Source organism: Tachyglossus aculeatus, chromosome 9 (assembly GCF_015852505.1).
Source record: "Tachyglossus aculeatus isolate mTacAcu1 chromosome 9, mTacAcu1.pri, whole genome shotgun sequence".
Lineage (NCBI taxonomy): Eukaryota > Metazoa > Chordata > Mammalia > Monotremata > Tachyglossidae > Tachyglossus > Tachyglossus aculeatus.
In genome coordinates, this window is record NC_052074.1 from 4,383,069 (window position 1) to 4,409,829 (window position 26,761).

At 50.4% G+C, this 26,761-nt stretch overlaps 1 protein-coding gene across 1 annotated transcript; it reads left to right on the forward strand.

Moving 5' to 3' along the window:
* The first annotated feature begins 78 nt into the window (after positions 1-78).
* On the forward strand, positions 79-26,441 carry ERLEC1 (endoplasmic reticulum lectin 1). The gene is made up of 14 exons (XM_038751600.1): positions 79-255; positions 14,083-14,187; positions 15,200-15,280; positions 16,919-16,996; positions 17,162-17,225; positions 18,038-18,084; positions 19,456-19,679; positions 19,798-19,927; positions 21,824-21,982; positions 23,154-23,213; positions 23,569-23,693; positions 24,948-25,025; positions 25,107-25,182; positions 26,249-26,441. The coding sequence occupies exons 1-14, from the start codon at positions 103-105 to the stop codon at positions 26,318-26,320; spliced, it is 1,452 nt and encodes a 483-aa protein (XP_038607528.1). The 5' UTR covers positions 79-102; the 3' UTR covers positions 26,321-26,441.
* The last annotated feature ends 320 nt before the right edge of the window (positions 26,442-26,761 follow it).

Here is a 26,761-nt window from a genome sequence, read left to right on the forward strand (position 1 = left end):
CTCCTTCGGTTTCTCCTTCTCCTCCATCTGCCCGTCCTCCTCCTCCTCCTCCTCGTCTTGCTGCTGCCGCCGCCATCCTGGGACGGTGGCGGTCGGAGGAGGATGGGGGGCGGGCCCCCGCCGCCATCAGTGCTGCTGCTGCTGCTGCCGGTCCTGTTCGTCCTCCTGGAGGCGTCTGGGAGCGGGCGGACAATGCCCCCCCTCAGCGACGACATCCCCTTCCGCCTCAACTGGCCCGGCACCCACCTCGCCCTGGTCAGTCCGGCCCTCCCTCCATCCCTCCCTCCATCTTCCTTAATAAGACGGCCTTCTTCACTGGGAGCCCATTGTTGGGTTGGGACCGGCCCTATATGTTGGACTGCCCAAGCGCTTGGCACAGTGCTCTGCACACAGTAAGCGCTCAGTAAATACGAATGAATGAATGAGTGTTGGGTAGAGACCGCCTAGGCTTCTAGACTGTGAGCCCGCTGTTGGGTAGGGACCGGCCCTAGATGTTGCCAACTTGGCTGCCCAAGCGCTTGGCACAGTGCTCTGCACGCAGTAAGCGCTCAGTCAATACGAATGAATGAATGAATGTTGGGTAGAGACCACTTAGGCTTCTAGACTGTGAGCCCACTGTTGGGTAGGGACCGGCCCTAGGTGTTGCCAACTTGGCTGCCCAAGCGCTTAGCACAGTGCTCTGCACGCAGTAAGAGCTCAGTAAATACGATTGAATGAATGAATGTTGGGTAGAGACCGCCTAGGCTTCTAGACTGTGAGCCCACTGTTGGGTAGGGACCGGCCCTAGGTGTTGCCAACTTGGGCTTCCCAAGCGCTTGGCACAGTGCTCTGCACACAGTAAGTGCTCAGTAAAAATGAATGAGTGAATGTTGGGTAGAGACCGCCTATGCTTCTAGACTGTGAGCCCACTGTTGGGTAGGGACTGGCCCTAGATGTTGCCAACTTGGACTGCCCAAGCGCTTGGCACAGTGCTTTGCACGCAGTAAGCGCTCAGTAAATACGAATGAATGAATGAATGAATGTTGGGTAGAGACCGCCTAGGCTTCTAGACTGTGAGCCTTCTAGACTGTGAGCCCGCTGTTGGGTAGGGTCTGGCCCTAGGTGTTGCCAACTTGGACTTCCCAAGCGCTTGGCACAGTACTCTGCACACAGTAAGCGCTCAGTAAATACGAACGAATGAATGAATGTTGGGTAGAGACCGCCTATGCTTCTAGACTGTGAGCCTTCTAGACTGTGAGCCCGCTGTTGGGTAGGGACCGGCCCTAGATGTTGCCAACTTGGACTTCCCAAGCGCTTAGCACAGTGCTCTGCACACAGTCAGCGCTCAGTAAATACGAATGAATGAATGAATGTTGGGTAGAGACCGCCTAGGCTTCTAGACTGTGAGCCCACTGTTGGGTAGGGGCCGGCCCTAGATGTTGCCAGCTTGGCTGCCCAAGTGCTTGGCACAGTGCTCTGCACGCAGTAAGCGCTCAGTAAATACGAATGAATGAATGAATGTTGGGTAGAGACCGCCTAGGCTTCTAGACTGTGAGCCCACTGTTGGGTAGGGACCGGCCCTAGGTGTTGCCAACTTGGGCTTCCCAAGCGCTTGGCACAGTGCTCTGCACACAGTAAGTGCTCAGTAAAAATGAATGAGTGAATGTTGGGTAGAGACCGCCTATGCTTCTAGACTGTGAGCCCGCTGTTGGGTAGGGACCGGCCCTAGATGTTGCCAACTTGGCTGCCCAAGCGCTTGGCACAGTGCTCTGCACGCAGTAAGCGCTCAGTAAATACGAATGAATGGATGAATTTTGGGTAGAGACCGCCTATGCTTCTAGACTGTGAGCCCACTGTTGGGTAGGGACCGGCCCTAGGTGTTGCCAACTTGGACTGCCCAAGCGCTTGGCACAGTGCTCTGCACGCAGTAAGCGCTCAATAAATACTAATGAATGGATGAATGTTGGGTAGAGACCGCCTATGCTTCTAGACTGTGAGCCCGCTGTTGGGTAGGGACCGGCCCTAGATGTTGCCAACTTGGACTGCCCAAGCGCTTGGCACAGTGCTCTGCACACAGTAAGCGCTCAGTAAATACGAGTGAATGAATGAATGTTGGGTAGAGACCGCCTAGGCTTCTAGACTGTGAGCCCACTGTTGGGTAAGGACCGGCCCTAGGTGTTGCCAACTTGGACTTCCCAAGCGCTTAGCACAGTGCTCTGCACACAGTAAGCGCTCAATAAATACGATTGAATGAATGAATGTTGGGTAGAGACTGCCTATGCTTCTAGACTGCGAGCCTTCTAGACTGTGAGCCCACTGTTGGGTAGGGACCGGTCCTAGATGTTGCCAACTTGGCTGCCCAAGCGCTTAGCACAGTGCTCTGCACACAGTAAGCGCTGAGTAAATACGAATGAATGAATGAATGTTGGGTAGAGACCGCCTATGCTTCTAGACTGTGAGCCTTTTAGACTGTGAGCCCGCTGTTGGGTCGGGACCGGCCCTAGGTGTTGCCAACTTGGACTGCCCAAGCGCTTGGTACAGTGCTCTGCACGCAGTAAGCGCTCAGTAAATACGATTGAATGAATGAATGGTGGGTAGGGACCATCTCTATATGTTGCCATCTTGGACTTCCCAAGCGCTTAGTCCAATGCTCTGCACACAGTAAGCGTTCAGTAAATATCCAGTGCTCTGCACACAGTAAGCGTTCAGTAAATACGATTGAGTGAATGAATGGTGGGTAGGGACCGTCTCTATATGTTGCCAACTTGGACTTCCCAAGCACTTAGTCCGGTGCTCTGCACAAAGTAAGCGCTCAATAAATACGATTGAATGAATGAATGAATGTTGGGTAGGAACAGTCTCTATATTTTGCCAACTTGGACTTCCCAAGCGCTTAGTCCAGTGCTCGGCACACAGTAAGCGTTCAGTAAATACGATTGAATGAATGAATGTTGGGTAGGGACCATCTCTATATGTTGCCAACTTGGACTTCCCAAGTGCTTAGTACAGTGCTCTGCACACAGTAAGTGCTCAATAAATACAATTGAATGAATGTCGGGTAGGGACCATCCCTATATGTTGCCAACTTGGACTTCCCAATTGCTTAATCCAGTGCTCTGCACACAGTAAGCGCTCAATAAATACAAATGAGTGAATGAAAGTTGGGTAGGGACCGTCTCTATATGTTGCCCACTTGGACTTCCGAAGCGGACTTCTCCAAAGTCACACAGCTGACAGTTGGCAGAGTTGGGATTTGAACCCATGACCTCTGGCTCCAAAGCCCAGGCTCTTTCCACTGAACCAAGCTGCCTCTCTCTTCTCTTACTTAATAATAACTGTATCTGTTAAGCGCTTACTATGTGCCAAGCCTTGTTCTGAGTACTGGCAGTGGGGGGTACAACGTAATCCGGTTGTCCCCCGCGGGGCGCACAGTCTTCATCCCCAATTGAGGGAGCTGAGGCCCATTCATTCATTCAATTGTATTTATTGAGCGCTTACTGTGTGCAGAGCACTGTACACTAAGCGCTTGGGAAGTCCAAGTTGGCAACATATAGAGACGGTCCCTACCCAACAGCGGGCTCACAGTCTAGAAGGCCCAGAGAAGCAAAGTGACTTGTCCAAAGTCCCACAGCAGACGAGTGGTGGAGGCGGGATTAGAACCCACAACCTCTGACTGCCAAGCCCGGGCTCTTTCCACTGAGCCATGCTGCTTACTCTGGGCCAAGTGCTGTTCAAAGCGCCAGGGTAATAATAATAATGGTGGTATTTGTTAAGCGCTTACTATGTGCCTAGCACTGTTCTAATCGCTGGGTAGATGCAAGGTCGTCGGGTTGTCCCTGTGGGGCTCACAGTCTTCAGCCCCCGTTTTTAAAGATGAGGTTACTGAGGCCCAGAGAATAATAGTAGTCATCATCATCATCATCAATCGTATTTATTGAGCGCTTACTGTGTGCAGAGCACTGTACTAAGCGCTTGGGAGGTACAAGTTGGCAACATATAGAGACAGTCCCTACCCAACAGTGGGCTCACAGTCGAAGAGGGGGAGACGGAGAACAAAACCAAACATACTAACAAAATAAAATAAATAGAATAGATATGTACAAGTAAAATAAATAAATAAATAGAGTAACAAATATGTACAAACATATATACATATATACAGGTGCTGTGGGGAAGGGAAGGAGGTAAGATGGGGGGATGGAGAGAGGGACGAGGGGAAGAGGAAGGAAGGGACTCAGTCTGGGGGAAGGGGCTCAGTCTGCACCCGCTGTTGGGTAGGGACTGTCTCTATGTTGCCAACTTGTACTTCCCAAGCGCGTAGTACAGTGCTCTGCACATAGTAAGCGCTCAATAAATACGATTGAATGAATAACGATGGTATTTGTTAAGCATTTACCCTGTGCCAGGCACTGTTCTAAGCACTGGGGTAGGTACAAGATGATAGGTTGTCCCTCTTGGGGTTCACAGTCTTAATCCCCCCCCCCCCATTTTTACAGATGAGGTCACTGAGGCCCAGAGGATAATAGTCATAATGATGGTATTTGGGAAGCGCTTACCATGTGCCAAGCACTGTTCTAAGTCCTGGGGCAGATACAAGATAGGTTGTCCCTCATGGGGCTAACAGTCTTAATCCCCCCATTTTTACACATGAGGTCAGTGAGGTCCAGAGACTAATAATAGTAATAAGGGTGGTATTTGTTAAGTGCTTACCCTGTACCAAGCACTGTTCTAAGCGTCGGGTTGGATGCAAGGTAATCAGGTTGTCCCACGTGGGGCTCACGGTCCTAATTCCCATTTTGCAGATAAGGGAACTGAGGCGTAGAGAAGGGAAGTGACTTGCCCATGGTCCCACAGCAGACGGGTGGTGGAGCTGGGATTAGAACCCATGACCTTCCGACTCCCAAGTCCCTGAAGCCATGCACCCCCACCTTCCTGCTCCCCTGACCCCATCCCGCCTCTTAGCCACCCCTGATAGGAAGTGGGGTCTCTTTTGGGCGCTCTCCAAGTGTGGGTATGGGAAAACCTGATGCGGAGGTTATTTAATCTGTAAAACGGGAATTGAATGCTAAATGGAAGGGGAGCAGGTGGGTGGGCCCCGTCGTACGGAGGAGGAAACTGAGGCCCAGAGCTGTTAAACGACTTGCCCGGAGTCACACACACACTCAGGCCCTTGGCGGGGCAGAGGGGAGTGGAGCTGCCGTTTCTGTCAGCCGCCTCGATGCCAGGCCCAATCCGATGACCATCACAGTCGAAAAGACCGATGAGCAGAAGCAGGAAGCGTCCGATAGAATGGCGTTAGGGAGGGGGCCGTAAACCAATATTTGTCGAGCACCGAGTCGGGTTTTATGAGCAGGAGCCGCCTAATCCTGTTTGCCTTCGGAGAGATGAACGGGTGGAAACGAACTTCAGTTGCTCTGCTTGGCTCGGGGAGGCATTTCCTGCCCATCTGGGTTTCAGACACCGAAAAAGGCTCCCAAAGCGCGGAGCAACATCCCTCTGAGGAGACCTCTTAAAAATAATGCGTTAGTCACCGTCGGCTCCGGGGGCATCGAACTCGGAAGGGCCCCGGACATCTGCGTAATTCCTTAGAAATTCCCACAGTCCTGATCTCGCACAGGGCCTCGGCGGGACCCGACCGCTAACGGCGGGACCTGAGAGAAAGTTGATCTCCCTCCGGGAGAGCAGCTTCAACCAAACACCGACCTGAGTGGAAAAGGACCCCAATGTTGAGGCACTTGGATTAAGGCTCAGTCTCAAACGGGGGCGCGGGGAAGAACAAGGAGAAGGTTGCTCATTGATCTTAAGACTCAGGAAGCAGCCCCGTCACAAAAAGAGCGACAGGCCAGCGGGGGTTGATGCAGCAAGGAGCCGTCCCCGTCAGAACGTGGAATCTGTCGTCTTCGGCGGTTCCACACTGATCTTTTCCATCAGCTCCCACCCCCAACGGCATTGATCGCCACTCGGAGCAGCAAGTTTAAAATGCAGAGCCTGTATATCACAGATCTACAGATACAGATATTTATTTATTTATTTATTTGAACAGTGCTTTGTTCATAGTAACCGCTTCACAAATGCCATCATTATTATTATTATTATTAACGTCCGTCTTCCGCTCTAGACTTTAAACTAGTTACGGGCTGTGAACGCACCTGCTAATTCTGTTGCACTGTCCTCTCCCCACCGCTTAGGACAGTGAGCTGCACATAATAACTTGTACATATCTATTCTATTTATTTTATTTTGTTAGTATGTTTGGTTTTCTTCTCTGTCTCCCCCTTTTAGACTGTGAGCCCACTGTTGGGTAGGGACTGTCTCTATATGTTGCCAATTTGTACTTCCCAAGCGCTTAGTACAGTGCTCTGCACATAGTAAGCGCTCAATAAATGCGATTGATGATGATGCAAAATACAGGCTCTGAGGGCAGGGTAGTCTAGTGGCTAGAGAAAAGACCTGGGCATCAACGGACCAGTTCTCATCCCAGCCCCGCCACCTGTGTGCTGTGTGATCTTGGACAAATAATAATAAATAATGATGGTATTTGTTAAGCGCTTACTATGTGCAAAGCACTGTTCTAAGCGCTGGGGCAGATACAAGGTTATCAGGTTGTCCCACGTGGGGCTCACAGTCTCAGTCCCCATTTGACAGATGAGGTAACTGAGGCACAGCGAAGTTAACTGACTTGCCCAAAGTCACACAGCTGACAAGTGGCAGAGTCGGCATTCGAACTCATGACCTCAGACTCCAAAGCCCGGGCTCTTTCCATTAAGCCACGCTGCTTCTAGAGCCACGCATGTAACTTCTCTGTGCTTCTCTTTCCTCATCTAAAATGGGAATCAAATGCCTGTTCCCCCACCCCGCTTAGACTGTGAGCCCCATGTGGGACAGGAACTGAGTGCAAACTGCTTCTATTGTATCTATCCCAGCGTTTAGTGTAGAGTCCGGCACCAAGTCTGTGCTTGACAAATACCACAATGATTATTTTTAAGTCATCATCAATCGTATTTATTGAGCGCTTACTATGTGCAGAGCACTGTACTAAGCGCTTGGGAAGTACAAATTGGCAACATCTAGAGACAGTCCCTACCCAACAGTGGGCTCACAGTCTAAAAGTCATAAGGGTTTGTGTTTTAACGTCAGGTGGGTGTCTAGCATGTGGTGGAGCTATCAGTCAGCGGTATTTGGGTGCGTACTGTGTGCAAAGCACTTTACTAAGCGCTTGGGAAAGTACAGTATAACAGAGATAGGAAGCGTGTTCCTTGCCCGCATCGAGCTTACGGTCTAGGGGCGGTTGGCGGGGACGGACGTTAAAACAAATTAGAGATTCGTACATAATTGCCGTTGGACTAAGGGTTGGGTGAATATCAAGTGCTACAGATCCCAGCGCACGGGCGACGCAGAAGGGAAAGGGAGCAGGGGGAAATGAGAGCTTAGTCGGGAAAGGCCCCTTGGTGGAGATGTGATTTTAATAGGGCTTTGAAATATGGGGAGAGTGGTGGGGGGAGGGTTCCAGGCCAGAGAGAGAAGGTGGGCAAGTGGTCGGCCGTGAGATCAAATGAGTTGGAAATACAGTGAGTAGACTGGCATTAGGGGAGCAAAGTGTGTTCCTGTTTTAACCCTGGAAAATTGCTACTCCTGGGCCATGTCATATTGTATTGCAACAATGAATGTTGTTTGTGACGGATATTTCTCACATTCTGCTCCATTTGAGACTGCCCCTCCCTCTCTCCTTCCCGGTCTGTTCCCCTTTGGCTACTGTTTTCCTTCTGTCCCTCCCGAGAGTTTACATCATTGGAGAAATATCGCGGGTCTGCAAGTCCTTTGTGTGGTGGCTTGAGCTCTCTGTAGGAAACTCCCCGTGTATTGTCTGCAGCCTATTGTCTGGAGAAGCAGCGTGGCTCAGTGGAAAGAGCATGGGCTTGAGAGCCGGAGGTCATGGGTTTGAGTCCCAGCTCTGCCACTTGTCAGCTTTGTGACTTTGGGCAAGTCACTTAACTTCTCTGGGCCTCAGTTCCCTCATCTGTAAAATGGGGATTATCATCATCATCAATCGTATTTATTGAGCGCTTACTACGTGCAGAGCACTGTACTAAGCGCTTGGGAAGTACAAATTGGCAACATATAGAGACAGTCCCTACCCAACAGTGGGCTCACAGTCTAAAAGGGGGAGACAGAGAACAAAACCAAACATACTAACAAAATAAAATAAATAGAATAGCTATGTACAAGTAAAATAAATAAATAAATAGGGTAATAAATATGTACAAACATATATCCATATATACAGGTGCTGTGGGGAAGGGAAGGAGGTAAGATGGGGGGGATGGAGAGGGGGACGAGGGGGAGAGGAAGGAAGGGGCTCAGTCTGGGAAGGCCTCCTGGAGGAGGTGAGCTCTCAGTAGGGCCTTGAAGGGAGGAAGAGAGATTAAAACTGTGAGCCCCACGTGGGACAACTTGATCACCTTGTATCCCCCCCCCAGCGCTTAGAACAGTGCTTCGCACATAGTAAGCGCTTAACAAATGCCATCATTATTATTATTATTATTATTACAGCCGCCTTCCGGCATCTGAGAGAGAACGCTAGGCGCCGGGAGGATTGATCAGTGTGGGCCGGCGAGGCAAAGACCACCGTGTGACCGATAAGACAATTCCCCCCAGGATGTGGGAATGAGAAGCCTGTGCTCTCTCCACCATTGCCTCTGTTACCTACAGTCCCCGGTGCCATGAGTCACGGTCTCTGGTCAGAGCCTCTGTTGGAAGAGTAAATCGTAAGGCTAACCAAGCCACCAAGTTAATAAACTAACCACACCTTGGAGTGTGAGACTAAGAAGCAGCATCACTCTCAAATCCTCCCTGCTGCCTCCACTTCCCTCGTTGGCGTCTTGCAGGCAGGAAGCCCGGGCAGAGTTCCCGGGCCTCTTCCGAGTTTCCAACCACCAGTATGGATCAAAAGATGCAGAAAGAGCCAGGTGTTGCCCAGATTCTTATCCTCTTTACCTTCCAAATTTCCTTCATGAGCATCTAGGAGGTGCATCACTTGAGGAAACTGGAAGAATCAAGGCCAGAAAATTGCCTTGACGACTTAACCTCTCAGACCCCTTGACAGTGTGAATCCACTCTGAGGGCTCTGTGGTGTTTCCACAGGGCGATTCATTCCCCATTACCCAGGAAGTTGGTGCCGTGCAGCGTGGCCTAATGGAAAGAGGACGGGCCAGGGAATCGGAGGATCTGAGTGCTAATGCCGGCTGTGTGACCCTGGGCAAGTCATTCTTATTATCATCATAATAATGATGGCATTTGTTAAGCGCTTACTATGTGCAAAGCACTGTTCTAAGCACTGGGTGCGATACAAGCTGATCAGATTGTCCCACGTGGGGGCTCACAGTCTTCATCCCCATTTTACAGTTGAGGTAACAGGCTCAGAGAAGTGACTTGCCCAAGGTCACACAGCAGACATGTGGCGGAGCCGGGATGCGAACCCATGACCTCTGACTCCAAAGCCCGGGCTCTTTCCACTGAGCCACACTGCAGCCACGCTGTAGACTGTGAGCCCACTGTTGGGTAGGGACCGTCTCTATATGTTGCCAACTTGTACTTCCCAAGCGCTTAGTACAGTGCTCTGCACACAGTAGGCGCTCAATAAATACGATTGATTGATCTTACTTCTCTGTGCCTCCCTTACCTCATGTGTAAAATAGGGGTAAAGACCGCGAGCCCCCATGTGGGACAGGGACTGTGTCCAACACGATTATCTTGTGTCTACCCCGGCGCTTAGTACAGTGCTTGACAAATACCATAAAAAATGTATCTTAACTTGCAAACTGACAGACCGTATGAGCGTGTAAGATATATTACCCCCGTAAAAATCCCATTGAAAAGGCCACATAAATCCCGTAGCTTCTTCCCTTTAAGCATCTTTTAAACTTGTACTTGTAAACTTGTACTTCCCAAGTGCTTAGTACGGTGCTCTGCGCACAGTAAGTGCTCAATAAATACGATTGAATGAATGAATCTTTTAAAGCTGATTTTTTTTTTCTGCTGCTGAGGCTGTTTTCTGCATGTTGGTAATTCATTACCACTATCTGCTTCCACCTCACTCATTTTAGCTTGCTCTATCAGTAGCATTTATTAAGTACCTACTCTAATAATAATGATGATGGTATTTGTTAGGCACTTACTATGTGCCAAGCACTGTTCTAAGCAATGGGGTAGATACAGGGTGATCAGGTTGTCCCACGTGGGGCTCACAGTCTTAATCCCCATTTTACAGATGAGGTAACTGAGGCACGGAGAAGTTAAGTGATTTGCCCACAGTCACACAGCTGACAGGTGGTGGAGCCGGGATTAGAACCCACGACCTCTGACTCCCAAGCCTGGGCTCTTTCCACTAAGCCATGCCGCTTCTATTATGTGCGGAGTACCGAACTCAGCGCTTGTGGGATTCCATAGGGTTAGTAGATTACGGTGTAAGCTCCTCTAAGCATCACCTATATTTCGTTTTTTTCCAAAGAAGGAACTGATGATGCTTGGAAGTTCAGCATGTTGGAGGTCAGGATATCTAAAGTGTCATTTTAGGGACAGAATAAGAGAGTCAACTCACCGTACCGTATGAGCCGAAGGGACACGAGCGAGGGACTTCTGAGTAGCATGGGAGATTCTGATCTACAAAAATCATCTGCAAAACAAAGCCCTATTCCAAAGAAATCACTGCTCCCCATCAAATAAAGCCTTGGAACTGCCTCTCTAATCTGTCCAAAATCCTGAATTATCATCATCAATCGTATTTATTGAGCGCTTACTATGTGCAGAGCACTGTACTAAGCGCTTGGGAAGTACAAATTGGCAACATATAGAGACAGTCTCTACCCAACAGTGGGCTCACAGTCTAAAAGGGGGAGACAGAGAACAAAACCGAACATACTAAGAAAATAAAATAAATAGAATAGATATGTACAAATAGAATAAATAAATAGAGTAATAAATATGTGCAAACATATATACATATATACAGGTGATGTGGGGAAGGGAGAATAAATAAATAGAGTAATAAATATGTACAAACATATATACATATATTTGTTAAGCACTTACTTTGTGTCAAGCACCGTTCTAAGTGCCGGGGAGAGATGCAAGCTAATGAAATTGGACTCAGCCCCTGCCCCACATGGGGCTCACAGTCTTAATGTCTATTTTACAGATGAGGGAACTGAGGCACAGAGAAGTGAAGTGACTTGCCCCGGGTCACACATCAGACAAGTGGCAGAGCCAGGATTGCAACCCAGGTCCTCTGAGTCCCGGGCCTGTACTATTTCCACTAGGCCACGGGGCTTCTCTTCCTGTTGGAATGGTCTTCACCGTCATCTACAGCAAGCGCTTGGTACAGTGCTCTGCACACAGTAAGCGCTCAATAAATACGATTGATTGATCTACCCCCCTGCCAGGCCGAGATCCGTCCACATCAGGTTCAGATCAGGAAGGTAGAGAAGCAGCCCACCCACCTCTCTGGCAGACCCCCATCACGCTCGGTGAAAACACGCCGGCAAACACACATTTGTCCCCATGCACGCTTCACTTGGCAGCCTTCTTTGCCCCTAACAGTTAAAGCTGTGAAACCATCGCCCTCCCATTTTTCAAGCAGCGCTCAGTAGATAGTGTTGTCTGATATTTTAAAAACACGTACTGTGTGCCAGGCTCCGTACTAAGCGCTGGAGTAGATACAAGCGAATCAGGTTGGACACACTCCATAGCCCACATGGGACTCACGGTCTTAATTACTATTTTACAGATGAGGTAACCGAAGTGACTTGCCCAAGGTCATCCAGCAGACAAGTGAGGGAGTTGGAATTAGAACCCAGGTCCTTCTGATCCCCAAGCCCGGCTCTTCAACCAGGCCTTACAGCTTGAAACCTCTTTCAAATGCCCCAGAAAATATTAGAGCTCTGTACTTCAGTGCTTTCAACGCCGCCTCTCAATAAAACGCAGTAGATTCTGCAAGGGATTAGGAAGTCCGATGTAGCCTCTGGTCACCAGGAAAAGGGTTTCCTTTCCCACTGTAAAGCTTGCCCACCTCCTGCAGGGCCGGGCGGGCAGCTCCCCATGTCTCTTGGCCTTCTAGGAATCAATCAGATGCATTTATTGAGCACTTGGTGTGTGCAGAGCACTATACTAAGCACTTGGGAGAGTACACTGTAACCATCAACAGACACATGCCCTTCCCACAAGAAGGTTACTGACATTAGTGTAAATAAATAAAATACAGATATGTGGCAAGTGCTGTGGGGCTTAGGGAAGGGGAAAAGAAAGTGAATCCCAGTGCAGAGATGACCAGTAGGTCTAGTAGATTCTGAACTCCTTATGAGGAGGGATTGTATCTACTTACTCTTTTATCTTATATTTGACCAAGTACTCAGTCCAGTGCTCTGCATAGAGGAAGAGCTCAGTAATAATAATAATAATAATAATGGCATTTATTAGGCGCTTACTATGTGCAAAGCACTGTTCTAAGCGCCAGGAGGTTACAAGTTGATCAGGTTGTCCCACGGGGGCTCACAGTCTTAATCCCCATTTTACAGATGAGGTAACTGAGGCACAAAGAAGTTAAGTGACTTACCCAAAGTCACACAGGTGACAATTGGTGGAGCCGGGATTTGAACCCATGACCTCTGACTCCAAAGCCCGGGCTCTTTTCCACTGAGCCACGCTGCTTCTCTAAGCACTTACTGTAAGTGCTTACACGTACAGTAATTCCCATTGATTGATGGATGGACTATAATTATGGTATTTAAGTGCTTACTATGCGTCCAGCACCATTCTAAGGAAGCACCGGGGTAGAAATAAGATCATCTGAGTCTCTGTCCCACATGGAGCTCACAGTCTTAAGCAGATGGGGGAGCAGGTATTGAATCCCCATTTTACAGACGAGGAGACTGAGGCCCAGTGAAATGAAATTACCAAGATCACATAGCGGGCAGGTGGCAGAATCTGCTTTAGCCCCCAGGTCCTCTGATTCCCAGGCCCGGGCTCTCTCCACTAGGCAACACTGCTTCTCTACGGCCTCTGACGTGGTTCTTCCTGGACAAGGCCTGGATTTTGGAGGGATTTTGCCTGTGAGCCGCTTAGACATTCCAGTACGGCCGAGAATACTTAAGATGGAAGGAAAGTTCACTTCTCTCCTTTGGCCTCGCCCTGCGCTAGCAGCCCTGGCCCCTCTATCACCATGGATGAACTCTTGACCCACACCTACTAGGAGAAATCCAATAAACAAATCTATGTGGTGGCAAACCCGCACCCCTAGTAGTAGGGTGATGGGCTAGGCTCCATTGGATCAACTGATGGGTCTTCCCAAATTGGAATCCCACGCTAATAATAATAATAATAATAATAATTTTGGTATTTGTTAAGCGCTTACTATGTGCCAAGCAGTGTTCTAAGCGCTGGGGGAGATACAAGGTAATCAGGTTGTCCCACATGGGGCTCACAGTCTTAATCCTCATTTTCCAGATGAGGTAACTGAGGCACAGAGAAGTTAAGTGACTGGCCTGAAGTCACACAGCTGACAAGTGGCAGAGCGGGATTAGAACCCACGACCTCTGACTCCCAAGACCGCGCTCTTTCCACTGAGCCACGCTACTCACCTCTCATCCAGCTGCGGGATCCTGGGGGGAGTCCTGGGGAACACACACGTCCGGGGTGGCTCGGTTGGCTTGACCGCGGGCCCGGGAGTCCGAAGGACCTGGGTTCTAGTCCCGGCTCCACCGCTCATCTGCTGTGTGACGTTGGGCAAGTCACTTCACGTCTCTGGGCCTCAGCGACCTCATCTGACGGCATTGTCTTCATTTCAGCCTATTGCATCGGCAGTATTTTCTTTGGTGTGTGTGGAGTTTTGGTTTGGTTCTTTGTAGACTTGAGGACGTGATGTCTGGCAAGAGGTTTGTTTTCCCCTCTGCTGGGAAAGAATCCGTAGAGTTTTTAACCTGTCCTTGGAATCGTGTGTGGACTAGGCATATGACCCAACGGGGACAGTTGGAGCAGCTGACGGGGAATGTGTCCCGCTCTCTGCGATTGAGCAAAACGTCTGACCCTGCTCTCTTTTTTGTTGAATTTTAGCCCACAACTGGTGTTTTGTATAAGGAAGATAATTACGTCATCATGACAACTGCAGATAAGGAAAAGTATAAATGCATCCTTCCTCTGGTCACGAGCGGAGACGAGGTAAGCTTTAAGATGCAGGTTGACTGCAGACCTGAATTTCAACCGATCTTGAAGAAATGGCTTTCGGATCCAACACTTCTCTGAAACAGTGTGGGTTGTGGCCCGATTTGAAGGTTGCGTAAAGAGTGTGCACTGGAATGGTTCTTGCCTATTGACTTCATCATCATTCAGCGGTACTTAATCGGGCGCTTACTATGTGCAGAGCACTATACTGAGTCTTAGGAAAGTCAGGTACAACAGAGTTATTGATGAAGTTCTGCTCAGTGGCACAAAGGGGCTCAAAGGCAAAGAAGGCATCAGGATCGCATCCCAAGTTTACTCTGATGAAGAAGAATTGTTTTTTTATGGTATTTGTTAAGCACCCACTGTGTGTCAGGCACTGTAATGAGTGCTTGGGTAGATACAAACTAACCAGGTTGCCTTCTCCTAGAGTTGCTATCTCAAAGGTTTCTGCCCAGTGTCGGTTTCAGAAACATTTTTTGGTAGACGATTTTGACCCTGTTTATTGGAGCCCTCGTTCTCTCAAACATCAGAACCTCTTCAGAAAATGTAGACGAGGAATGCACAGTTAAAAACGAGAATTTCCCGGCCAAGATCCAGTGTGGCAGAAGTCTTTGGTTTTTGGATTGGTAGGCGTGCCGAACTCGATAAATCTGGCCAAGCAGAGCAGATAGGATTTTTTCTAAAAGCATCCTCTAAAATGGCTTTTCCAGAAGGGCTTGGAGTGCTAATTCCTGCAATTCAGTTTGTCAAGAGAGCTGTCTCCTCAGGGTGTGTTACCTATCCCTCCACAATCACTGCCTTTAGAATCACTCCTCTCCTACTTCATTCTTCATTTCCCTTTTCCCGCTAGAAGGATTGTTCTTTTGCTACTCCACTCTCTTTTTCAATAGATGTCCAAGTCGACTTTGGGTCCAGCATGATCTTTTCCTGTAGATGTGATTTTTCTCGCCCAGCGGGGTGGATGTTTTGAACAATCCGATTTGAGCCAAGATTTCGATTCTTGTTCCAGGAAGAAGAAAAGGACTACAAAGGACCCAGTCCAGGACAACTCCTTGACCCGCTGTTTAAACAGAGCAGTTGCTCTTATAGGGTATGTTTTCCAGCGGGCAAGGTGTATATTCCGTGCCCGGTACTGATTCAGAAAACAAGCCCGCATGTCTTCCTATTCTGCCATTGTACTAAATTGTGGATAAATAGGTAAATTCACTATGACCGATCATCATCATTGTCAAATCAAGCATTCTCTGTGTGCCAAGCATTAGGGTAGGTACCCTTCTATCAGATCAGACACAGATTCCGTTCACGCTGAGTTCACAGTCTAGGAGGGGAGGTATATTTCGACCCCATTTTACAGATGAGGAAACAGAGGTCCTGAGAAGTTACATCAGTTGTATTTAGTGAGCGCTTAGTGTTCGCCGAGCAGTGTGCTAAGCTCTTGGGAGAGTACAATATAACAGAGGTGGTAGACACATTCCCTCCCCACAATGAGGCTTACTGTCTAGAGTCTAAATTCATTCAATCGTATTTATTGAGCGCTTACTGTGTGCAGAGCACTGTACTAAGCGCTTGGGAAGTACAAGTTGGCAACATATAGAGATGGTCCCTACCCAACAGTGGGCTCTCAGTCTAAATGACTTGCCCAAGGTCACACAGCAAGTAATTGGCAGAGCTGGGACTGGAACCCAGGTCTCCCAACTTCTTCCCCTCTGCTTAGTCCACTAGGCCACATCTGCATTTCTGTGAATCGAAGGCATTGTCGAATTCAGTGTTTAGTCATTTCCTGCCAACTACCTCCTCCGCACTTCTGGGCTCACAACCACCCCACTGCTGTGGACCTCAGCTTCCTCATCTGTAAAAGGGGGTTAAGATCGTGAGCCCCACATGGGGCTTGGACTGTGTCCAACCCGATTGGCTTGTCTACCCCAGTGGTTAGTACAATAATACCTGGCATGGAGCAAGCGCTTAACAATTACCATTAAAAAAAAAAACAAAAAAATCCACAAAGTAGACCCGATCCCAGCCCTCAAAGAACTGACAATTAGTTTGGGAGATTGACATTAAAACACCTTATAGATACTCTTCCAAGCCCTTAGCAGAGGGTTCCGCACATAATAGGTGCTTGATAAATATTGACAGAATGATTATCATTCAACTCCTAGGTTGGTGCAAGCCTTTGATAAAGTTATTTTTAAATACGCGTGGAAGCGGTTGACAAATTGTTCCTTCCTAATTGCATTCAGCAGATTAGCTAATAAGCCTAGGCCCCAGACTGTGACTCATTTTGAATGCATTCCTAAGGAAGAAAAGCTTAGTCTTGTTGAAGCTGGGTATTTACCCCCTCACAGCGAGAGGTTTTCCATTAGCTAGAACTTCACGTTTTGAAATTGGCTAATGCCCACGCAAGGTCGGGAATCCCAAAACATCCAGGTCAGCCCAACTCCGAAGTAGCCAAATTTCCGTACAAACCTCACATTTTGTTCTCAACTGATAAACATTGGTTCCTGGAGGTGTACAAGAAATATTAGGTGTCTTTCTCTGAAGTATAGTTGGTTTTTTTCTTTGGTGTCGTTTCTGACCTTTCCACGAAAATGCCAGTCACTTGTCAAAGCGTGCCTTTCTCCAGCGAGTCACTTGCTCACGGGGTGCCGGATCGGGAATCGCAAAACCGTGAGAATGCCCACAGTTCCCAAGAGCTCGTGGATTTAAGTCGGTGAATCCGTTGTTTCAGATCGAATCGTACTGGACCTACGAGGTATGCCACGGGAAGCACATTCGCCAGTACCACGAAGAGAAAGAAACCGGGCAGGTTGGTGTTTCTTGCCCGAAGCCCGGGCCTCACCCAGCTTCCACTTGCCCTGTTTCCCAAAGAAAGTGCGCGATTCCAGGCGCGGAGGTGAGAACATCGTGAGTGTTTTTGAAACGTAGTCCGTCACAAACTGGAGCTCATGCGGCGTTGTTCTCGTTACTGTAGAAAATAAGTATTCAAGAGTATTACCTCGGAAACATGATGAGGAAGAACCCAGCGTCTGAAACAGGTTCGACTTTGGGCTCGGATTGGGTGTTCGATGGGCTTTTAAGCAAAACGTGATTTTTAAAAAAGTCATTTGGGTGGTTAGATAGTAAATGTCTGATTTCTTAATGCCTGCGTTGAAGCTCTTTCCCCTTTTTTCTTACTCTCCTGTGTTCACGGGCACTGCATCTTCCGCCTTTCGAGGCACATTTGATTCTTAAGGCTGTGTTTGGGTAGCTTTGACAAACAATATAGTCCCCCCGGTTCAGTGTGTGTTTAGGGACAAAGAAAAAGAAGTTAGCCCTCTTGTAGTTTAAGCTGATTAATTTATCCAGATTTAATACAGAGACATTTTCGTTGAGAAGGTAAAGTAGAATATCTTCATCCCTGAAGAGTCTCCGGGGACGTTCTGATCCATGGAAATGAATTTGATGGAAGATTACTCCGAAATCATAGCATTTACCAGAGCATTTTGACATCTTTCAGAATACAAATTCAGTAACATAGACTCACATAAGCTTGTACGCTTCTGGTGGGCTACCAACTCTGTGGAATTGTCTGTAGTGTTCTCTCCCAAGCGCTTAGTACAGTGCTGTGCACACAGTGCTCAAGAAATATCGTTGATTAATTAATAAGCAATATCTATTGTAAAGAATTCGCTAAAGCTCACTCGTGGACTTTGTAAATGATTTTTAAAAAATCTTTTGCTCTGCAGAATGGACAGGAAGAAGGCCCGTAGATTTCAAAGGAAAGCTTCTTTGAGAGTTTTGATTTCTAAACCGGTTGAGCCTTTGTCATGCATAGCGGTTTTGAATTTTTCTGACCTTACCTTAACAGAACAGATCGAGAAGGAACGTGAAAAGCCACACGAGAATTACAGAGAGGCAAGTGCAAACCTTTTAATCTGCCTTTTTGTTAACTGAAGCTGTTAAAATGGGGTTCTGATTTGCACAGCCTTCCCAGGAAGGGACATAATAATAATAATAACAATAATAATGGCAATAATTATGGTATTTGTTAAGCGCTTACTACTACTACTACTAATACTAATAATAATAACAATGGTACTTGTTAAGTGCTTACTATGTGCAAAGCACTGTTCTAAGCGCTGGGGGGATACAAGGTGATCAGGTTGCCCCACATGGGGCTCACAGTCAATCCCCATTTTACAGATGAGGGAACTGAGGCCCAGAGAAGTGAAGTGACTTGCCCAAAGTGACACAGCTGACCATTGGCGGAGCTGGGATTTGAACCCATGACCTCTGACTCCAAAGCCCATGCTCTTTCCACTGAGCCATGCTGCATTTGTTAAGCGCTTACTACTACTAATAATAATAATAATGGTACTTGTTAAGCGCTTACTTAAGAGAAGCAGCATGGCTCAGAGGAAAGAGCATGGGCTTTGGAGTCCGAGGTCATAGGTTCGAATCCCAGCTCTGCCACATGTCTGCTGTGTGACCTTGGGCAAGTTACTTAACTTCTCTGAGCCTCAGTTCCCTCATCTGTAAAATGGGGATTGACTGTGAGCCCCCCGTGGGACAACCCGATCACCTTGTGTCCCCCTCAGCGCTTAGAACAGTGCTTGGCACATAGTAAGCGCTTAACAAATACCATCATTATTATTACTATGTGCCAAGCGCTGTTCTAAGCGCTGGGGTAGATACAGGGTAATCAGGTTGTCCCATGTGGGGCTCACAGTCTTCATCCCCATTTTACAGATGAGGTAACTGAGGCCCAGAGAAGGAAAGTGACTCATCCAAGGTCACACAGCAGGCAGGTGTGGGATTAGAACCCACATCCTCCAACTCCCACATCTGTGGTCTTGCCGTTAGGCCGTGCTGCCTCTTCCAGTGTCGGAGGCCAGAGCGCTCTCTTCCCCTCCCGCCCACCTCTCCCTGCCGCCTTCTGACTGTGGTCCAACACTTTGCCCTTCTCATTATTACGGAGGGAGGTTTCAGTGTTTATTCATTCTTGTATTTGTAGTGTGTCTGTGTTGTACGAGTGTGTGTGTGTGTGTGTTTTCAAAACCTTGCATGTGCCCAGCTGCACTTCACATTCGGTCCGACACCAAAATTTGCCGCAGTCCTAAAGAGGTCGAAAGGAAAGATTCGAAAGAATCTGGCATTTGGAAAAAGATTCGTCAGCGCGTTTGAAATCTTTTAGGTCGTAGAGTTCATCATGGAAGGAAAAGAGCGATCGTTTGGGCTGTCCCCCGTGACGTGCGTTCTGTTGCTGTCGTCATTTGCTGTGTGCAGATTCCCACGAAAAACATCGAAGGCCAGATGACTCCGTACTACCCAGTAGGGATGGGGAACGGTACGCCTTGCAGCCTAAGGCAGAACCTGCCCAGGTCAAGTACCGTGATGTACATCTGTCACCCGGAAGCTAAACACGAGATCCTCTCCGTGGCTGAAGTTACCACGTGCGAGTATGAAGTTGTCATATTGACACCGCTGTTGTGCAATCACCCCAAGTACAGGTAAGGGCCCCGGGCGGTCCCGTCCCGCCCACGCCTCCGGGCCCAGACCCCCGGGGGAGCGGCGCGGGGCGCTCCGCGACGTTTGCGAGGGCTCAGTGTCTTGTTCTCGTTTGGCTAGGTTCAGAGTTTCCCCTGTGAATGACATATTTTGTCAGTCGCTTCCAGGATCACCGCTCAAACCCCACAACCTGAAACAGCTGGAGACGCAGCAAGAAATGATGAAGACGCCATTTAGAAGAGCGAAGGAGGTACACGACTGGATTGGTCGAGGCTCGGTTTTCGAGGCGTCGATCGTCCGCGTCTCGTTCCCGGCCTGAAGTGTATTTTCCATTCGGATTTTGAAGTTTCCAGTTGACCGCTCCGTCTTCCTTTAAGCTTGACCTTCTTAGGCATTAATTTGCTTGACTCTTTGGACACCTTGTCAAATCCTATTCTTTAGAAATAGAAATTTACCTTGAAATAGCTCTTCTCTCCTCTGTCTACTTGCATTCAGTTCAGTTGTATCTGTTGAGCGCTTACTGTGTGCAGAGCACTGTACCAAGCACTTGGCTGCTTGATCTCTGAGTTTTTGTCGTTGGCATTAACTCAAGAGTTAATCAATCAATCAATCAATTGTATTTGAGCGCTTACTGTGTGCAGGGCACTGTACTAAGCGCTTGGGAAGTACAAGTTGGCAACATATAGAGACAGTCCCTACCCAATGAGGTTCCGAGGGTTAGCAGATACAGCAAAATGGCCCAAATTTGGCTGATTGCTCTAGCCGGCGTGCTCACTTTACTTCAGAAAGGAATTAAGGGCTTTTCCTAAACTGGGGATTAGTCTATGTTCAAGACATTTGTTCCGGAATCCTCCCGTTCTGTCCTGGAAGGCCAGCAACAGGGACTTCTAGGAGTCTCAAGGCCAGGAAAATGGGGATGCCTGTTGGCTCTCCTACTCAGACTGTCCCATGGGACAGGGACTGTGCCAGGCATGACTTGTATCTACCCCAGCGCTTAGAACAGTGCTTGACACGTAGTCAGCGCTTAACAACGAGCTTAAAAAAAAAAAAGCCCACCTCCAGCAGGCTCAATCCCTGCAGCTTCCTTGAGAGGGAGAGAATGATAGCGTTCATTAGCATTTATTAAGCGCTTACTATGTGCAAAGGCACTGTTCTAAGCACTGGATAATAATAATGATGGCATTTATTAAGCACTTACTATGTGCCAGGCACTGTTCTAAGCGCTGGGGAGGTTACAAGGTGATCAGGTTGCCCCACAGGGGGCTGACAGTATTAATCCCCATTTTACAGTTGAGGTAACTGAGGCACAGAGAAGGTAAGTGACTTGCCCAAAGTCACATGTGGGATTTGAACCCATGACCTCTGACTCCAAAGTCCGGGCTCTTTCCACTGAGCCACGCTGCTTCTCTTTCACCGTTGTCCGGGACCTTTTCTTAGAAATTCTGTCATATTTGAGGGGATAGAAAGAGTCCGCTCATTTAGGGAAGGGATTTTTTTTTTTTTAAGGAAACGAGACTGTCCCGGTTTAGGAGGCGTTTCATAAACTTCAAATATTCACTCATTCATTTGGCCGTCTTTATTGAGTGCTTACTGTGTGCAGAGCACTGCACTAAGCTCTCGGGAGAGGACAATGGGAATCATCATAATTGTGGTATCTGTGTAGCCTTCCTGTGGGCTAAGCGCTGAAGTAGCTACAAATTAATCCAACCGGACGCACGCTTGGGACTCGGTCTAAATAGGAGGGAGAATGAGGATTGAATCCCCATGGTAACCGTGAGAAAACTGAGGCCCACGGAAGGGAAGTGACTTGTCCAGGGTCACTCAGCAGGCAGGCGTCTGAGTTGGGATTAGAACCAGGCTCTTGCTGCTGCTTCCGCAGTATTTCAGAGTTGCGGTTCAGCGTCTTGATGAGGCAGTAGCTCCCTGTGGGAGGACCGTCCTGCTCCCCAACTCCCCGTTCCCCCGTCCCCCTCCCCTGCCACTCCACCCGCCGTGACCCGGGCAGACGATAAAGCCCCCGGGCCTCCGCGGAGGCTCTGGCCTTCTAACGGCATCGTGTCCGTCGCCGCCCGTCGGAAACCCGCAGCGGCCTCCGGGCCCGGCGGAGTTTCCGGGGCAGGCCCCTCGAGCCCCGTCTCGCTCTTAGGAGGAGCTGCACTCGGCCAAAGAAGAGAAGTTCTCCATCCACAAACCGGTAGCCGTCGGCACGCATCAACTGCTCACGGTTGGGACGACGCACATCTCCAAGCTGACGGACGAGCAGCTCATCAAGGAGTTCCTCAGCGGCTCGTACTGCTTCCACGGGGTGAGGCGGGGGCCCCTCCGCTGCCGCGCCCGGCTCGGGCTTTGGCTCCCCGGGAGCTTTTCCAGCACCCCCTGGGCTGGGGGGGGAAGCAGCGTGGCTCAGTGGAAAGAGCCCGGGCTTTGGAGTCGGAGGTCGTGGGTTCTAATCCCGGCTCCACCACTTGTCAGCTGGGTGACTTTCGGCAAGTCACTTCACTGGGCCTCAGTTCCCTCATCTGGAAAACGGGGGTGAAAACTGTGAGCCCCTCGTGGGATAACCTGATTACCTTGTTTCTACCCCAGCGCTTAGAACAGTGCTTTGCACATAGTAAGCGCTTAACAAATACCAACATTATTATTATTATTATTATTCCCGCCCCCCAGAAATGAGCCCGTCCCCCCGGGGTGACCCGCGGCCTCTCTCGGCCAATTCCCTCTCCTCCCCGGCGGGAGGCGGCTAGGCCGCGGAACCGGGCCGCGACCTGCTCTCGCCCGGGGAGGGGCCCGGCGGGACCGAAGGCGTTCCAACCGTCGTCTCCACCGGGAAGGCCGGCCCGAGACGCTTCCCTTCGTGCCGGGCGGTTCCCACGGGTCTAAGTAAGAGCCGTTAGGTAACCACAGCCCCTTGTCCTCTGAGCGGACAGAGCCAGAGCCAGGACCGCACCATCTCCGGCCAAAGCCACGTCTACTATGCTCCAGCGACGGCCCGCCCATCGATTCTGCCTCAGGATCAAAATGGGCTTCTCCTCCTGGCTGACAGTCCATCCTTGGCACCTCGGGGGGAAAAGGGGGCGGCGAAAACAGCCCCCAGACCCCCTACCCCTGAAGCGGTGCTTGTGGGCAGCTCACCCTCTGTCCGGCTCTGTGGCCCCAACGGTGGAACCTCCCCCAAACCGGCCCCAGTTTGGGGCCTGCACAGCGTCGGCGTTCAGTAGAGTCGGCGCAGTTTCAATCAATCAATCGTATTTATTGAGCACTTACTGTGTGCAAAGCACTGTACTAAGCGCTTGGGAAGTACAAGTTGGCAACATATAGAGACAGTCCCTACCCAACAGTGGGCTCACAGTCTGTCTGTGCTGTGGCGGCAGACCCAATCCAAGAGGACTTTCGGGACAGGGCCGCTCTAGGTCCAGTATCTTTTAGTAAAGACTCCTCTTGTCCCAGCCCTGATTTCCTTTTCCCCTTCCCCTCAGGGCGTCGGCTGGTGGAAGTATGAATTCTGCTATGGAAAATACGTGCACCAATACCACGAGGTACGAAGCCCCGCTCAGAGCGTGCTTCTGGCTGGTGGCGGACAACCCGACGGGTTCATTAATTATCGGGGGGCGGGGGCACGGGAGGGGGACCCGCTGCCCATTTAAGAGTCCTTCCGAGGGGATTTTCTTTCACGTTTGAGAGTGCTTCCGAAGTGGTAGAGATGAAAGAAATGTGGTTTTCCCTGAGCGTGTCTCGGTGCTGTATCAGGGCGAATCAGGCGGAAGGCCGGGGGGGCTTGGAGCTGCCCGGGAGGGCCCCCCGACATGGCCCGGCCTCCTCCTGCGCCGGCTGCTCAAGTCCCCCCCCCCCCCCCCCCCCCCCCGTTGCTCTTCCCGACCCGTCTCACGTTAGGACAAGGAGCTGGGGAAGACGTCGGTGGTCGTGGGGACGTGGAACCGGGACGAGCACATCGAGTGGGCCAAGAAGAACCCGGCTCGAGCCTACCATCCCCGCGACGACGGTATCCAGACCGTAAGGTGGGGGCCGTCCTCCGGGGCCAGCCTTTTTCACCTCGGGCCACATGCTCTACCCCACTAAAGGGAGTAGAGCATGTGCCTACGTCGGCTCGAGGGCAGGGAAACAAAACGCTCTGTGCCGGCTGGTCCTAACCCTGCTTTGGATCCCTGGGCCCGCCACCCGGGCTTGGAAGGGTGTGACTGTGAGCCCACTGTTGGGTAGGGACCGTCTCTATATGCTGCCAACTTGTACTTCCCAAGCGCTTAGTACAGTGCCTTGCACACAGTAAGCGCTCAATAAATACGATTGAATGAACGAATGAATGAAAAGGGTGGGCGAGGTGGCCTCAGGGGGCTGGTGTGGTTGGCTCTGCCCCCGGGGAGTGGGTTATGGCCCTTTCTTTGTCCTCCCCCTCCACACAAGAACTATAGAAAAGCAGTGTGGCCTCGCGGAAAGAGCCCAATCCTGGAAGTCGGAGGACCTCATCACGTGTAGGGAATATATCACCCCACACGGATCTATTTTCCTCTCCCCAGCACTCGGTACAGTGCTCCACACACGGCGCTCAATAACACCATCGACCGATCACCCCGGCTTGTAAAACCGGCTCCTCCATCATCATCATCATCATCATCAATCTTATTTATTGGGCGCTTACTATGTGCAGAGCACTGTACTAAGCGCTTGGGAAGTGCAAATTGGCAACATATAGAGACGGTCCCTACCCAACAGTGGGCTCACAGTCTTAAAGGGGGAGACAGAGAACAAAACCAAACATACTAACAAAATAAAATAAATAGAATAGGTATGTACAAGTAAAATAAATAAATAGTAATAAATATGTACAAACATATATACATATATACAGGTGCTGTGGGGAAGGGAAGATGCGGGGATGGAGAGGGGGATGAGGGGGAGAGGAAGGAAGGGGCACTTACCTGCTGCGTGACCTTGGCCGCAAAACGGTGACCTTTCATTCACTCGGTCGTATTTGAGCGCTCACTGTGTGCAGAGCGCTGTCCGAAGCCCTTGGGAGAGGACAGTAGAATAAAGAGACACAGTCCCTGCCCTCAGAGGACTTGCCCTCCCTCAGCTTGCGAGCCCTGGGAGGGAGAGGGACCGCGTCCGTCGTGACTGTATTGCATCTAGTCCGGGGGAACGGAAGGAACGGGGCCTGGGTGGTGCCGGGCGAGCGCCGAAATCCCATCACCCTTCTCCTCCGCGTGAGCACCGTCACCGAGACGGGCCCAGAAAGGCTCCGTTTCTCTCGGCAGAATGGTGTCCCACTTCTACGGCAACGGTGACGTGTGTGACCTGACGGAGAAGCCGCGACAGGTGACGGTCAAACTGAAGTAAGTGGAGGGGCGGCGGGCCCCCCGCGGCCCCCTCGCCCGGGGGTCCGGGCTCCCGCCCACGGCCGCTTTGCTTTCTAGGTGCAAGGAGTCCGAGTCCCCCCACGCCGTCACCGTGTACATGCTGGAGCCCCACTCGTGCCAGTACATCCTCGGGGTGAGTGGGGACCACGGGCGCGTCGCCTGCGGGGGTCCTGCCCTGTATTTTCTACTGGGCTCCTGGGAGTCAGAAAGGCCGTGCGTTTGAATCCCGGCTCTGCCGCCCCTCTGCCGTGGAGCCTTGAGCAAGTCACTTCGCTTCTCTGGGCCTCAGTTACCTCAGCTGTAAAATGGGGATTGAGAGTGGGGGCTCCACGTGGGACGGGGACTGTGTCCAACCCGATCTGCCTGAATAATAATCATCACGATGTTCGTTAAGTGTTTACTGTGTGCCACACTGCCTGCATGGGGGATTCCAGGTAATAATAATAATAATTTTGGTATTTGTGAAGCACTTACTATGTGCCAAGCACTGTTCTAAGCGCTGGGGGAGATACAAGGTAATCGGGTTGTCCCACATGGGGCTCACAGTCTTCATCCCCATTTTCCAGATGAGGTAACTGAGGCCCAGAGAAGTTAAGTGACTTGCCCAAAGTCACCCAGCTGATAAGTGGCGGAGCCGGGATTAGAACCCGTGACCTCTGACTCCCAAGCCCGCTCCCTTCCCACTGAGCCACGCTGCTTCAGGTTGTCCCAGGTGGGGCTCACCGTCTTAATCCCCATTTTACAGCTGAGGGAACTGAGGCACGGGGAAGTGAAGTGACTTGGCCAAAGTCACTCAGCTGACAAGTGGCGGAGCCGGGATCAGAACCCACGACCTCTGACTCCCAAGCCCGGGCTCTTTCCACTGAGCCTCGCTGCTTTTCATCCTCCCCGGCGCTTAGTACAGTGCCCATAGTATGCACTTAACAAGTACCATTATTATTATCGTAATCAACGGTATGAATCAACCAGTCAGTGGTATTGATTGAGCGCTTACCCTGAGGGGGTCCAATACCCCCGAATCAGCCGGCCCGTTCCCGGCCCATAAGGAGCTTCCGGCCGAGAGGGAACCAACCGCGTCGTCGACTTCTTTCTTCCTTCCTCGCCGCTTCAAGTCCGTCCCCCCCGTAGGCTCCGTCCGGGGGTTAGTCCAGGGGTCCTTCCGGGGTCAGACGGTCCGCAGCCACGCGCGTGTCGTGCAGGTGGAGTCTCCGGTGATCTGTAAGATCTTGGACACGGCCGACGAGAACGGGCTCCTCTCCATCCCCAGCTGAGAGGCCAGCGGAGGAGGCCCGAAGCTCCCCGGGCGCCGCAGGACTGTAGGAAAGGACTCTCGACCACTTTGTGAATACGTATGTGTATATAAGAGGTTATCGATAAACTTATAAAGCGGGACCACGGCTCTTCTTGGCGCCGGCCTGGCACGGGGGCGAGGGAAACCTTCCCCGGGTTCCTTCCCGGGCCGGCCCCGGCCGGCCTCAGCTGACGCTACCGAGAGGTGAGACGACAGCAGCACCGAGTCTGGGGCCCCGCCGCCCCGTTTCACCGGCGTCTGTGCCCCGGGCTCGTGGTTCAGGGAGGCCAGATCATCATCATCATCATCATCAATCGTATTTATCGAGCGCTTACTGTGTGCAGAGCACTGTACTAAGCGCTTGGGAAGTACAAGTTGGTAACATATAGAGACAGTCCCTACCCAGCAGTGGGCTCACAGC

Coding starts and splice junctions, on each gene's coding strand:
- ERLEC1 (XM_038751600.1), top strand. CDS start 103: ATGGGGGGCGGGCCCCCGCCGCCATCAGTGCTGCTGCTGCTGCTGCCG. Junction 19,680..19,797: donor TGCAATCACCCCAAGTACAG/GTAAGGGCCCCG, acceptor TCGTTTGGCTAG/GTTCAGAGTTTCCCCTGTGA. Junction 21,983..23,153: donor GCTCGTACTGCTTCCACGGG/GTGAGGCGGGGG, acceptor CCTTCCCCTCAG/GGCGTCGGCTGGTGGAAGTA.